At 38.5% G+C, this 15931-nt stretch overlaps 1 protein-coding gene across 3 annotated transcripts in view; it reads left to right on the top strand.

Moving 5' to 3' along the window:
* Pde11a (phosphodiesterase 11A) overlaps window positions 1-15931 on the top strand; it is a 514960-nt gene that overhangs the window by 212014 nt on the left and 287015 nt on the right. For all 3 annotated transcript variants that reach the window (XM_087200903.1, XM_004857742.4, XM_087200900.1), the window contains exons 3-4: window positions 2098-2187; window positions 5802-5942. In XM_087200903.1, coding sequence (XP_087057029.1) covers window positions 2098-2187; window positions 5802-5942 — 231 coding nt within the window. The remainder of the gene's footprint in view (window positions 1-2097; window positions 2188-5801; window positions 5943-15931) is intronic.

Here is a 15931-nt window from a genome sequence, read left to right as displayed (position 1 = left end):
TGGACTTCTTTCCATTTAACTGTGGTCATGGGAGGAGGGGGAGTTGTGAATTTATAAGGGCCTACATAGAACGAGCATGGCTGCAAAGCCCACCAGGGAGTGTCAAAACAGTAATGCTAATGCTATTACAATGACTGTGGGGTTACCCTTGGTTACTCTAAAGCAGTTAGAGATATGCCTCTGGGGCTCATGTCAGATGTCAAGGAAGTGTGATCAGGGAAGGAGCATATTTCTTAGGCTCATGATGGATAGCGAGGAAGTATAGTGAGGGCTGGGCCGTATCTCTTTAGGCTCATGCCAGGATGTCAAGGAAATATGGTTAGGGCTGGATGCTCCTGTGGTCTCGAAAAACCAAAGGCATCCTGTCTTCTGTGAGCCTAAGGCCAGGATGTTTCCCACATTGTCTATTTCTTGCCTCAGAAGAGTTAAAATAACTAACCCATGTTTCTTCCTCTCCTTTACCGTGATCATAGACAGTGTCCTCACAGCAGAAAACAGAAAACTGCAAGGAGAGTGCTTTGTGTGTAGGGAATATAAAAATTGTCTCATTCTGGCTAAAGGCAGAGAAATTCTAGAGAAATATATCACAGGTTTATGTCATTAGCTTCAAGCTGGCTTATAAAAACTAAGGTATAAAGAGGAGTATCAAGGAAGGAGAAGGGAGTAAAAGACATGACATCTGGTTCCAGAAGGCAATGTGTGGAAGGAATTTATCCTGGAAAGATCTGTAAAAATCAACGCATTGATTTGTGTACCTCTTCTTAGTACTAATCCCATTATTTCTCTCTCCTCTTCAAGAGTGAGGCCATAGCTTTAACTTCTTTGGGACTCTGAAATTCCTTCAGGGACTTCAGGTCAGATGTGAACATGCCTAGATAACCAAAGCAAGATTTTAATAGGAATGAAATGATAGGAGTGTGAATTGCCCTTCATTTTTATTTACCTCAAAGCCTCTACAAAATCACCTTCCACTTCAAGTAACTTTGTTCTGGTTCCTTAGGGATGTTTTGCACATGCTCATGTGTGGGATCTGCTGGGCTCATGCCAGCATCCTCATCCTCAGGGAGCAGTGCCCTACCCTCTGCTGGGCACAGGCAGAACTGCTTAGTGTCACCTTTGCTCTGTATCTCCTCACAGGATGTGTGTTATGTGTTTGTGAGTGTGTGTATGACAAGAGACAGAAACAAAAGACAAAGACAGAGACAAAAACAGAGAGACAGACAGATTGTGATATAAACTATGCTCTTTGCTTTCTGCTTAAAGAACTCCTAAAGAAATGTCCTAAAGAAATTGTTTCTTCTACATTGTGAAGTTTAGAAATACCTCCTTTAACTTTTACTTGGAGCATTTTTTATGTCCGAAATCAGATATTCTAGAAATGAATTTGAGTGACAGTGCCAGGTTGTCCTGAAAATTCCTAATCCCGGACCCACTGCTATGAGAAAGTCCTCATTAGGATCATGCTGGCACAACTGATTGTTTCCTCTGGAAGAAGGAATTCTCTCTTAGAGACTCCCCAGGCTTTCCTTAAATAAGCTTCTGCAGATCCATCTTGCATTGATGTCCAATTATATGTACCCAGGCATGGACAAAACTAGAGCTCTTCTGAAGAAGCTACTGGGCCCTCTGGCCCTATTGTCCCCACTGAGCCCCTTCCTCCAGACATGCTTCAAGCTGGTAGCCAACAGGTGAAGTGAGCTCTCTGCTACAGATGAACATGTACAAAGAATTGACTTATATCCTGCCTGCCTCCAAGTGTGAATATGGGTGCATGCCTTAAATTTTAGATATATCCCCATTCATTCACTTAGTCATTTATTTCTTAGCAAAGTGGGAATACTTTAGACACAGTTCTTATATGATAACTATCATAATCTGCTGCTTTATGCCTTTATAAATATAAACCCAATGCCCCAATAAATATTTGATTTATACCATCTTATAATTTTTAAAATATCCTTTCTGAGGTTAAGATACTAGTATCAACAACTTCAATTCCTATGGTTGAAATATCAATCAGATATTTGCAGGAAATGTGGAGTTCAATTCAGTGATGGATGTTTTATTTTAATATTCTCAATGCTCTCTCTGCCTCAGGTCATGCAGATGTATCTTCCATTTTGTGGAATTGCCATATCTAATGCTCAGCTTTTTGCTGCCTCAAGGAAAGAATATGAAAGAAGCAGGGTGAGTAGAAAGAAACTTTGCTGATAATCTTCAAAGTTCTCTATCGTTCTGGTTTCTGTGAGTCAGTATATCTCTTAAAAACAGCAAATGATCTATGAATAGTCCAGGATAATTTTGCAAGTCTATGGCTGAAGATACCCTGAAGTAAGTCCAAATGGAAATGGGCACAAATCCTCTGTTGTGGTTTGAGGTAAAGCATCCCAGCTTATTTTAAAAAGGAAATTAATTTCATATCTATATGATAAGACGGTATTGCTTACTTGTTGCTTTGAAATAATAACATCCTTTGGTGACATTTTTGTAACGTAATTCCTTAAAGAAGAAAAACATGTTACAGCCATGATTTTACCCCACCTCCCAAATTTTGTTTTTGAATTGAAAGGTTTTCTGGAAGAACATCACAAGCTACTTGTGATAATTATGAGAACATTACTTCATAGAATTATAAAGAAACATGTGGGAGTGATCTCATAAACCTCCAGGATTTACAGAACAAACAGTAAAAAAAAAAAATTATTGCTCAAAAATTCTATTAAACTCACTCCACCACTTAAATATAGGAAGATTATGGTTACAGCTTAGGAATATGTTTAGCAAGACGTTCAAAAAGGCTTGAAATCCAGCCTTTAGTTAATCTTTCCATGGTCATTTACTGTCTTTCCTTGTATACGCTGCCATTTTTCTGTTGTGTATACCTGTCACACTGCTTTATATTATTTATTGGTAGCCCACCTCTTCAACTCCATTATAAACTCTTTAAGGGAAACTTCATACATTATTAGTCTTTGTTTCCTTGTGTAGAGCACAATTCATTTATTCACTCAACAAATATTTATTGTGTGGTTCTCTGCAGACCCTGTCTATCCAAACTCTGTTCCTGTGGAACTTACAATCTTGTAGGCACAATAGATAATAAATTAAAATAATAGAATGTTGTTAGTGGTAAATACTATAAAAAAATAACATGAGATAAAGGGATAGAAACTGATGTGGAAGAGTAGGTTGAGAGGTGTTTGTTTTGGAAGATGATTAAAAAGATCTCTATATGGAAATGATACAGGAGCAGAGACCTGAATGAAATGAAGGAGCAAAGACTGGAAAATCTGCATCCATGAAGTGAAATTACCAGGTTCATAGGCTCTGAGTCACTGTGTTTAAAGAGCGGAGAGAAAGGGGGAGAATGAAAGAAAAAAAAGGAAAAGAAAAGAAAATGAGGACGGGAAGGTGATCTGGGGGCCAAATAGTAAAAGGGCTTGCGGATATGTGAAGAACTGTGTTTTAGATTCTGATTGTGATGGAAAGCCATTACATGAGTCTAATGCACTTTTAAAAGGGGTCATTGGGGCTTCCTAGGAAATAACAGGCTGGGAGGAGGACAGCAGATTGAGAGCAAGGAGAGAAGTTAGAAGAAGACTATATTGAAATCCAGAGATAGTACGGCTGGTACCACGGCAGCGAGAAGGAAGAGATTTCCCCCAAATTAATTGTGCAATCCACATAGCTTGCTGATGTGGGAAATGAGCCAAAAAGACATTTGGATTGTGCATCTGGCAAGTAAACAGTTGGACACAGGGTGCCTAAAGTTTTTGAATGATGTCAAGACTGGGGATTCAGATTGGGAACCATCATTATATGTATGGTATTCAAATCCAGAGGACTAGCTGTGTTAATCTGGGGGGAAATGTATAAATAGATAAGAGAAGGGAAGAGCTCCAGTGATGAGCCTGGAACTCAAGAAGGTCAATAGTAGAAAGAGGGGCAGAATGCAGTATTTGTTTCCTAGAAGGCAAGTGACATTAATAATCGAGGAGTATTCAAAAGTGTGAAATTCTTCCAGTGCCTGTTGGATTGCATATCTTCCTGGATATTTACTTCTTTTTCTCTTGTTTTGGAGCAGTCTGCATTGTTACTGTGAAACTTTTCCTATCTGTTAATAAAGCATCAATTTTCAATTAGAAACAAAATTGTGATTTGTCAGTGGCAAGACCCAAGGCACATTAGTTTTTCCTCTGAGGTAAATGTTCTTGCATATAGGTCCCCAGAGGCTCTCTCCATGCAGTGACAAGAAATTAAAAAGTTAAATAATTGTCCAGCTAATATGATCCAGCTGAAGAAGTAGCTGGATGATTAAGGAAACAATACCCCCCCAATATTGGAATTTTGCTTGTAATTATTCAGAGAATTGTTTGGTTTTTAATATCATATTTGAACATGCAGTTATTATGCATTGACCTTTTCAGTGATTTCCTGTCCAAATGTCAAAGAGTAAGGAGTCACTTGAAATTGTTTTTACTTCCTGGTGTTTTTGTTTGCCTTAGAATCACAGGGTATATGGCCCTTAGCCACAATCACAATCTTTCTTTAGAGAGAGTACCACTCAAGGATTTTGTTCCTCTTTCAGTGGCTCAGTAAACTAGATTAATTTCATGGACCTATTAACTCATTCAAATGCTTTTCTATTTGAATAGATTCAGAGAAGAAATTTTTACATTTCAAATGGTTTGGGCACATTTCAAATTCATTATTAAACTTGATAATTAGTCACAGTCTTAGCATGATGATCAACACTATAGCGAATACATGTGAACTTGAAAATTCATGAAATCTTTTTGTGAGAGGTCAGACCCAATATTACACATCCTATTAAATTCTATCAAAAAAGCACCTTGCAGTCAATTCAGTCATAGTGTAATCTTTCAATTGTTCTAATAGAACCATAATGTCTACCACCTATACATAGCCCACTATTCTGAAGACTCTAAAAGTTTGGAATTAAAAATTCCAAACAGGGCCAGGGATTTAGCTCAGTGGCACCGCACCTGTTTCACAAGTGCAAGGTCCTGAGTTTCATCCCCAATACCAAAAAAAAAAAAAATCCAAACAAATATTATATCAAAGCATAAGCTGCAAGCTCACTTGGCTGGAGAAAGTGGAAGATAGTTGCAGTTTAATTTTTAACTGAGTACACAGTGTTCAAGTTAGAATTTAAGTTTCTGTCTTTAATTTGTGTGCTTTTTGACCTGTTGCTTCAGTAGTATATAAATGTTTTTCTGGACAGTTGAGGGTGAGGCAGTATTTCTTCACCTTGCAAAGTGGGATTAATGCAAGTCTTATACATTTCTTGAAAGCTCTGAGCCTTAATTAGCATTCACCTCCATGATTCAGAATTCCATGAGACGTATATTAGTGAAAAAAAGTCTCAGGTGTGACCATGAAGCTATTTCTTCCTGATAGTGAGGAAAGGGTGCTTTGTAGTTTTCTGAAATAAATGTTCTTTGAAGAAAACTAAGTATTTGTTATTTATAAGATGTTAGATCTGTAACTAGTCACATAGCAGGAAGGTTACTGTATCAGGGATAAAAGCCTATAACTAAGGACCACACAGTCCCTGCTATATGGAAGGTCTCCATTCTGCAGTTGTATTTTACAATTTAAGAGTGTGTTATAAAATGAAATGATGGAACTATGCTAAAACAATCATGAATGCTTTAAAAATTATCTGCACAAAGTATTTATAGTATTAGAGCACAAACTACATGGAGTTTTGAGGGCAAAAAACACCAACTTTTTTCAATCTTATATCCACCTAACTACATCCATCTCCTGTTTCCCAGGCTTTGTTAGAGGTGGTTAATGACCTCTTTGAAGAACAGACAGACCTGGAAAAAATTGTCAAAAAAATAATGCATCGGGCCCAAACTCTGTTGAAATGTGAACGCTGTTCTGTTTTACTCCTAGAGGACATCGAATCACCAGTAAGTTATCTTTTGTTTTTCATATAGAGCCAAGGATGGTGAGTGGAATAAAGCTGAGTTTATTGGTTAAACTTGTGAAATTGTCACAGGAAGGACTCTCTTCACTATTATTCTAACCACGAGGTGACTGTTTTGTAAATGAGAGTTGATATATTTATTTGTTGCAGTATCAGACATTGAACTCTGGCCTTTCCACTGAGATATATCCTCAGTGCTTCTTTGATTTACTTATTTTTCAATTTTGCCACAGGGTCTCAGCAAGTTGCTAAATTGCCTGGGCTGGGCTCAAACCAGGCTCCTTCTGCCTCAGCCTCTCAGAGTGCGGGGATTACAGGTGTATGTCACCACACCCAGCTACAAGAATTTATTCCCTTAGACTTTTTTTCATTGTTGCTTTGTCCTTGCCTTAGAAACATAGTCCTTTTGAGCTGCAGGATCAATCCTCTGAGATCCACCCTAGCACTGTGTATTTACAGATAAAAAAGCTAAGGGAATACTAACTGGTTTGCCTTGTTTTACACAGCTTAATTAGAAAGAAATTCAAGCACTCACCTCCCATTTTATATACCCGTGAAGGGGAAGGCCCTCAGCATTGCTGGGAATCCACTACAGTGCTACAGCAAAGCCCTTTAGCCCTTGACAGGGGAGGAGGAAGCAGATAGACAACTGGAAAAACAGTGGCTTTTGCTCTTGGAGCCTCAGCCAGGCTGTTCTTTGTGGCAGGTTGTCTTGCTGGCTTTTCCAGGCTCTTTCACTGCTGCTTTGGACTCATGGCTCCTGCCTGGTATTGAGCAGCCTACTCAGCTGAAGGAGGACCTGTCCCACCTCACCACAGGGTCTCCTGGTACTCAGGACCTAGGGCTGGCCGCACTCAGATGATTTGTGGCCAGTTTTAGGTTCTGCTCTGCCCTTTGGCTCTAGGGGGTAGATCTGCTAGGTAAATGCACAATATTGAAAATAATGATCATCATCCATCAAAGTTCTTGAAAGTTAAATGTCTAAACCCTTGATGGCAATTTAATGTCTTTGCTGAGAACTCTCTTCAAAGGCCGATTGTTTAGCAATTGAGAACTATTTTAGTACCTCAGAGAATGGTATTTTCTGTATGTACTTAGAAAGATTATTATCTTTGCCTTTAGGTTTGTTTTTTCTCAAAGAATAAGAACTTGAAGATAAATTTTAGATATTTAATAAGTACTGTAAAAAAGCAGTGATACAGCTATCATATATATCACACATATATATGTGTATGTTTAAAATGTTGAGAAGTATCTTTCCAGACTTAAGCAAAGCTTAGTGTTATTTCTATTTCAGTGCATGTGGTTTACATAAACAAAGGCCTTGCTAGTATACTATGATTGAGTAAAACTCGGCTGACCCTTAGGAGAACACACACACACAATGTCGATATTTAAGGAGTGCTTCAGACACTCAAAACCTGAATTTTTTAACCCTCACTTTATGAGATAGGTATTTCATTATTCTTGTTTTATAGATGAGGCAATAAAGCTCAGAGAGTTCAGGGACTTGCCAGAGTCACCCCTACTGTATGACCGTAAAGACCCTGAAAGGAAAAGAAGGAGTAGGGATGTTCACTGGTACCTGGCAGGCTTCAAGGTGAGTTCCTCTAAGCAAAACAACAAAAGACAGGTGTTAGGATTTCAGTGGTCAGGATTGCCTGAGCCAAAGCCAAGCAAGAGCAAATGGCTGAAAGAGCTAGACTAGAATATGGACAAGGACAAACTCATTGTGTGCTAATTTGGTTGTAAACAGAAAGGAAAGTAGTTTATACCAAAGTAATTTATACCAAATAAGAGGGGTGATTCTTGCTAATCTAACCTGTAGTAATGTTTATGGTGTGGTCTTGCTCTTTGGAAAATCACATGAAAACATACAGATGATGAAGCTGATATTGAAAGTGGGGCCAGAGATGGAAGGAAGAGCAGGGGCAGTGATACCATCAAGGTATAAAGACATGTGGGGTGGTCAAAAAATGTCATCTAGATCTAGGTAGAGCAAGAACTAGCTTGAACTAGCAGTAAAAGTGTTGGTATATTACTGAGACTTCAAAGAACCTTTTTGTTGTCGTAGCTTAACTCTCAAGACTAGCGGTGGGGCTGGAGCAGAAAATGCTAGGCCACTACTTATCAACTAATCATTTGTACTTTCTTCTCACCCCTCCCTTCATGGTGAGAATGAACTCCTCCAATCCAGGGGATAGAAGTGTAGTGGCAAAAGGGAGCAATGTTTACAAAATGGGGGGATCATTCTGATTGGTATTGCTTATAGGTGTGTTCACCTTGTGGCCCATGGGCCATGTGCAGCCTTGGACAACTCATAAGTGGCCCCATAAGATTTTAAATTTGCAACATTATTACCTGATTTTTAGTGATATTTTCATGACTTAACAGTTTAGTACTTGAGCACAGGCTGCATTGGTGACAACAGAACACTGTGTAGGAGAGGGCACAGTGAAGTGCTGATTTTGCCTCCTGCATTTGGCACACAGGAGGAAATGGAAATCCACCTATGTCAGATGTTACACATGGCTGTGCGACTTGGCAAGTAAAACATTGCAATTGCTGATAATGGGAGTGGCTTACCGTGTGTGTGTATGTGCATGTGCACACATGTGTGTGTGTGTGTACGCACACCTATGAAGACATATAAGTCTTATTTTATTATTGTATTAGTCAGTTTCTTGTCACTGGGGCAAAATACCTGCCACTTTCAATTTAAAGGAAAGATTTATTTTAACTCACAGTTTTAGTGAGTTCATTCCAATATTGGCCAGCTCCAGAAATAGCATAGTAAAAGTGTCTGTAAGAGAAAAGCTGGTCACATCATGAAGCCAGAAAGAAGAGAGGGAAAGGAGGAGCCGGAACAGGAGTACAAACTTGTGAGTCATGCCCTAATGGCATGAACTCCAACTAGATCCCTAATAGGACATTCAGCTATTGATGAATCCGCTGATGAATATAGCATCCCCATGACCAATCAACTCCCAAACACATGAGATTTTTAAGGGAAATATTTGATCCATACCACAACATTCAACCCCTGGCTCTCAAAAGGCTCATAACCATATCATTATGAAAACACATTCAGAACATCTCTAAGATGCCAAATTCATAACTGTTGCAGCATTGCTGAAAAGCCCAAATCCAAAGTCTCCTGAGATGGAAGGAAAACTCACAGCTGTGAGCCCTTGTAAACATTTTTTAAAGTTAAATATTTCTAATATATAATAGCACAGGGTAAACATTCCCATGCCAAAGGGAGGAATAGTAGAATAGAAAGGGATCAAAACAAAGAAAGGCCAAAAAACAGTGGGGCAAACTTTAATTCCTATAGCTCCATGTCAAGGATCCAGGACAAGTTAGGATAAGATGTGAACTCCAAAGGGCTTGGGCAGCCCTGCCTCTATGGACTTGTTGGTTGAAACACACATGGACTCTCTCTTGGACTGGCTGTGCTTACTGCTTGGAGCTTTCCACAGCAAATGTTCCATATTCCTGGCATCTCCAACTTCCTGGAGTCTCCACTGTACCTTCAGCTTTGCTCTCACAGTTTCGTACACTGACCTTTCATGGGCTCCTGACAGGGACTGTGACCCTGCTGTACATATTTGCCTGGCCTTTCAGGCCTTCTGAAAGCTGAGTGGAAGCCTCCATAACCCAGTAACTCTTACATTCTCCATGCCTAAGAAACTAGCACCAAGTAGATAATACCAAGTTTGGCCACCAGCTTGAGCAGTAGGCAGGGCCCTCTGGACCATAGCTGCAGTAGCCTTTGAGTGCCTGGGTGGCTGAATTTGGGGATATACTTCCCTAGATGGCACTGAATAAGAGGCATCCCAGGTACTCTCTGTCAAATGAAAAATTTATAGTTTTGTACTCTTACCAATTTTTTTATGAGAAAATTTATTTATTTATTTATTTTTAATTTTTTGTTCCCATTAAGTTTATTGGTACATTTTAGGTATAAAATACAGTTACATTCATCATTGGGATCTTGTACCATTACATGAGTCTCTTGGTTCTTACTTTTTTCCCCATTCCCCTGCCCTCCCTTCACCCCCTCCACCCTTCCCTAATTGCAAAGACTTTGTTTCATTTTTTTCCTTTTCTCATATTTTTTCTTTTCCCTTTTTTCCTTTCCCCTACCCCTCCCACTTCCCCTACTCCTTTAGACCTTTCTTCCTATTTCACAATATCAATTATACATTTTTTAAATTACAATATCCATATCTAGAAGACATTACCACAGATTTTACAGAACTTAAAAGGATATAGAAAGCATATTACAAAAACCTGTTTTGAAATAAATTTGACAACTTCTAAGAAGTACCTTGGAAGACAAATTAATGAAACTAACTCTGGAGGAAATATAAAATTTAAATAGCACCTATTAAAGAAAGTATATTCCTAGCTTGAAAACCTACCTATATGACAACAGCAGGCTCATAATACATTTTAACTGATAAATTATATCAAACAATTAAAGCAGAAAAAAGAAGGAACATGTCTCCCCTCATTTAAGGAACTCAACATTGTGCTAATCCTAAAACTGGATAAAGATAATAGAAGAAAAAAGTATGAACATAGATAGAAATTTATTTAACAAAACAAACTATTAGAAGTCAGATCTGGCAGGATGTAGAAAGTGGTTTTGTTTTAGGGATGGCAGTATTGGTTCAGTATTGGAAGATCCACCCCCAAAAGTCATCATTTTAACAGAGGAAAGGAAAAAGCCATATGATCCTGTCACTAGTTGGAGAAAGAGCATTGAACTAAATTCTACAGCTGTTCATGGTAAAAGCTATCAGGAGACTAGAAGTAGAAAAGAACCTTCTCAACAGATTAAAGACATGTACTCCATACTTCCAGTGAGAATGCCTTATATGAATGGAGAAGATACAATGCTTTCTCCTTAAGGTGGGGAACAAGGGCAGATATGCTTACTCTTTATCTGTCCATTAAACTTTGAAACCTAGGCCCCACCAAAATACTCTGGCAATGAAATGACACAATTAGGATAGGACTGGCAAGGTAGAAGCAAAATCTTTATATATAGATGAAATGATCATCTACAGAGAAAATACTAAGAAATCTCTAGGAGCCCCTAGAACTTGTATTTGAATTTAGAAGCATTAGAAAACACAAGGTATATATAAAAATTCAGGTCTGTGTATACTTGCTATAAATGAAGGATTGGATATTGAAATTTAAAAGTTATGTAGGAGTAAAAAGGACCTAGAAAAGTTAAAAAAAAAGTGTTGGAAGACGTTTAGTACCTAATTTTAAGACTTATTCTAAAGCTACAGTAATCAAGGCAGTATTGGTGTAAGGAAAGACGTATAGATCATTTCAATAAAACAGAGAATCTAGAAATAGAACTACACATATATGGTCCACTGAGTTTTGAAAGATTATTTAACATTAGCATTTTATAGAATATAAACTCAATTCAAGAGACAAGGAAGAGATAGTATTTTCAGCAAATGGGACTAGAACACTTGGTGTCCATGTATAAAAAATTAACCTCAACCCTTTATTTCCATACATGAAAATAACTTGAAGGGATCTATGAACCTAAATATGAAAGCCTAAAAGTATAAAACTTTAAGAAGAAATTATAAGGGAAAATGTTTATGAATTCAGGGTAGGCAAGAACTACCTAGGATACAAAAGACATGATGTATAAAAGAAAAACACTGATAAATGAGATTCCATCAAAATTTAGAACTTTAAATGACATCATTAAAATGAAAAGTAGTCCTTAAACAGACCATATTTACAATGCATATAACCTATGACCAGAATATATAAAGAATTCTTAGAGCTCATTAATAGACAACCCAATTAAATAGTAGACATAAGAAGATGATAAATACCAGTATAGCTCAAGGAATGGTGTGCAACTCTAGAATCAGAAAAATACTAATCAGTACAATAACAAGATTGAATTATACACTCATTAGGGAGATGAAGTTAAAAATTTTAAAAGCCTTGTCATGACTTTTTCTTTTTGTTGGATTCTCCCCCTTTGCGTTTAATTTGCCACGTAAAATGGATTCATTCTGCTGGGCTTCCTGGGGTTTTGATCCTCATTGTCTTTTCCTAGGGTATTGTCTAAAATTTTTTGGAGTGCTGGTTTGGTATTCATGAAGTTCCTGAGGTGCTCTTTGTCATGAAAGTATCTTATTTCTCCATGAATTTTGAAAGATAGTTTTTCAGGGTACATCAGTCTGGGTTGGAGGCTGTTTTGCTTTAGGGCTTGAAATACATCACTCCAAGCTCTTCTTGCCTTGAGGATTTGCATTGAGAAGTCTGCTGTGATTCTGATGGGCTTTCCTTTGTATGTGATTTGTTTCTTTTCTCTCACTGCTTGTAGAATTTTGTTCTTCTGTTGGATTTCTGGAATCCTAACTATTATATGCCTTTTTGCAGATTTTTTTTGATTAAGGCTAGCTGGAGTCCTATATGCCTCACTTATCTGTATGTCAAGTTCTTTTCCCCTCTGTGGGAAGTTTTCTGCCATCACTTCTGTGAAGAGTTTTTTAATGTCATCTGCACTCTCTCCTGTTTCTTCATTGACTCCAATCAGTCTTATGTTATTCTTCTTTGCATCACCCAGCAGCTGCTGGATTAATTTCTCATGTTCCCTTACAATTTTAAAGCAATTTTTCTTTTCCTGGTCACTAGTTGCAATCTTATCTTCTATATGTGAAATTCTGTCCTCACATTGGTTCATTCTGCAGCACAGACTTTCAATGGAGTTTTTAATCTCCTGGAAATCTGTTTGCATCTGTTTTATGGATTCCATTTGTTTCCTATGTTGAGATTCCATCATGTTCCTCAGATCCTCTATTTTTGCTCTGTGTCCTCTCTAGATTTATTAATCATGTCTTGCACCATGAGCACAATCTTTGCTGTTATCTGAGTAATTATTTCTGATTTCATTTTTCCCAGATCCTCTTTTGTTGCCAGTTCAGGGAGTCCAGGTAGTTGAGTATCAGAGTGTTCCATCTCGTTTCCCTTTGGGGTTGCTGTAGGTGACCTGAAAGTCTGTTTTTGAGGCTTGTTCATGTGTTTTCTCATTTCCACGGGGCGGGGTGGGGGGATGCTTCTGGTGCCCGCATGGCTCACCTTCTCTGCCCTAGGAACGAGGGATGGTGGCAGGGGAGCTTCCTTCTGGGTTGAGAAAATTTAATAATTGGAAGATACTCCCAGGAAAGTGACCTGGAATACAGCTCATAGATATAAAGGCATCAGCATTATGGAGAAGAATTGTTAGGTTACCCAATAGGAGTTAGAGAAGTAGAAATCAGCAGAGTTATTATTTAGAAGAGTTTTCTAGCTTGCAGAAAGATAGGAATCCTCACATCTTCCAGTCAGAAGTGAACACCAGAGCTCAGCAAGATTGATACAAATGAACCCATCACGCCCCTAGATACAAAATAATAGAACTGCAGTGCTTCAGAGGTAGAAAAATCTAAGAGCCTGCCCAGGAGAAAAAAAGTAGGCTGGCTGTCCACTCCTACAAGCAATGAAAGGTGCCAGAAATCAGGATTGAAGTAAAGCAACTTATCAAAGTGCTGAGGCAAAATCACTGTGGTCTAGAAATATGCAATTAAACTCACATTGGAGAATGCAGAATGTAGCTAAGATGTTTCCATATATACACAGAGTTTATCATTTACAAATCTTCACTGGAAAAGTTGCTAATGAATCTGTTTCAAAGAGAAGAAAAGCAAAGCCAGCATAACAAAGACAGGTACACAATGATATCAGCAGAATGTATTGGTAAAATGAATGCCAATTTTTTAGGTGCCTTCAAGGCCTCTTTCTTTTGTTTTTGTTTTTGTTTTGTACCGGGAATTGAACTTGGGACCTTGTGCTTGCAAGGCAGCTGGTGGAACCATTGAGATGAGCCCCTGGCCCTAAGGCATCTTTATTTTTGTCCCTGTACAAAGTGCTTGGCTTCTTTTTAATGCTAATCTTTTCAGCAACCATATGCACATTTGCCCCAACTTTGTAGGTGGTTCTTTCTTTTTTGATGAAACTGCAAATTTTTTAAATCATTCAGCTCTGCTGTTTGCTCTTCATTCTCAATGTAGATATGGCTGAAAGTAGCAAGCAGTACCCATGTTATAGCTTGAATGTTGGGCTGCCTTGCAATTTCCTCCACCAGATTAATTAGTCCACTAATTAGACTCAGGACATGGGCAAAATGTAGACAAATTTTCTGTCAGAGTGTAACATACATGGCTTCTAGTTCAATTGCCAATGGAGTCCTTGTTCCCAACTGAAACCTCTTGAGCCTGGCCTTTACTGTCTGCATTCCAATCATATGTTGGTCTTTTGAGCTCTGCCCAGTATTGCACATGAAGCACTGCTCACAAAAGTTTAGGATTTCTCTAGCCCATGTCTCCAAACCTTTCCAGTCTTCCCCTGCAAATCAGTTCCAAAAACTTTTGAACTAGTTACATTTCTCATTGCTGAGACAAAATACTTGATACCCAAAGTAAAAGGAGGAAAGGTTTACTTATCTCACAGTTTGTAGAAGTTATACTCCATAATCAGCTGGCTCCAAGGCAGGGTGGTATGACAGACAGGCATCACAGGGGAGAAACAGTTCATGGTGGGCAGAGGGTAGTAAAGCAACAAGGGAAAATCACAGTTCTTTCTATCCCTTATATCTTATCCAGGCTACTTAGGGCAGGTAGCACTCACACCCTTAATCCTAGCACCCTTAATCTTAGCACTGCACAATGAATCAATCCCAGCATCACACACTGTAGATCCAGACATCTCTGGAAAAACCCCCACCTATGACCACATAAGGCTTTGGAGGGACATCTAGACACAAGCCATAACAGAGAGGTTTATTTTGGCTCACAGTTTCAGTGGGTTCATTTCATGGTCAGCAAGCTCCAAGGTAGAAATTGCATGATAAAAGAGCCTGGTGAAGAAAAGCTACCCATGTCACAACAGCCAGGAAGCAGAAAGAGGAGGAGCCCGAGACAGAACATACCCTTCCAGGTCAGACCCTCAGTGATCCACCTCCAACCAGGCACTATTTTCTCACAGGACATTCAGCTTCTGACTTGTCAATTGATGAATCCTCTGATGAGTATAATGTTCCCAGTATCTAATCACCTAAACACATGAGACACTTTGGAGAAATTTTAGCTCTAAACCATAACAATCATTAAATTGAGCTAATTGTGTTAGTTCACAAAATAAATTAATACATTAAAATAATTTTATTACTTATATACATGAACTATATTACATATTTTATACATAACCCAAAACAATTTCTCTTCATTCAATAAGGCCTAGGCAAGTCAAGATGTTGGACAACCATGCTTTAGAAGCTCTGAAGATTCTTTTCCCAAAGCTGCTGGTGGGGAAAGTGGTGAAGTTGGGATAGAGGTATATTTTTGTGACATCACTATGAAGAAGCCTGTCAATGCTGTGTTTTCATATGACACAGTTCTCACTAAAGCTTTCTCATACCCTAGACTTTTAAGAGCTGTTATTCCATGCACCACTACAGTTGTCAGGTAGAAATTGTAGGAAGGAGATCATGTATGAGCACACCATGAACAGGAGAAGAAGCCAGGCTGAACAGGAAACCAGACACCCAAACCTGATGCTGACAGAGTGATAACAAACATAAAATGGTGTAGAGGCAAAGTTCTTTGGCTGAGTTGTCCTCCTATCACATCTCAGAAAGCTGAATTGATAGACTGCCATTAAAAGACATTACCTTCTGGATTTAATGAGGATTATGAATGACTATTAAAATGAAGACCCAATCAACATCCATGAACACAATTTGATTTGATTAACAAAGGACCAAGGGGGAAGAGAAAGAAGAAGGGGAGGTGGGGGAGGGAGGTTACAGGAAAGGAAAGAAAAGAAGAGGTTAGGGGAAAGGAAAACATATGAGAAAAGGAAAAATGGAAACAAGTTTTT

Source organism: Heterocephalus glaber, unplaced genomic scaffold, assembly GCF_053883595.1.
Source record: "Heterocephalus glaber isolate CG9 unplaced genomic scaffold, H.glaber_assembly_v1.0 deba00000347, whole genome shotgun sequence".
Lineage (NCBI taxonomy): Eukaryota > Metazoa > Chordata > Mammalia > Rodentia > Bathyergidae > Heterocephalus > Heterocephalus glaber.
This window is presented reverse-complemented; position numbering and strand designations above follow the sequence as displayed.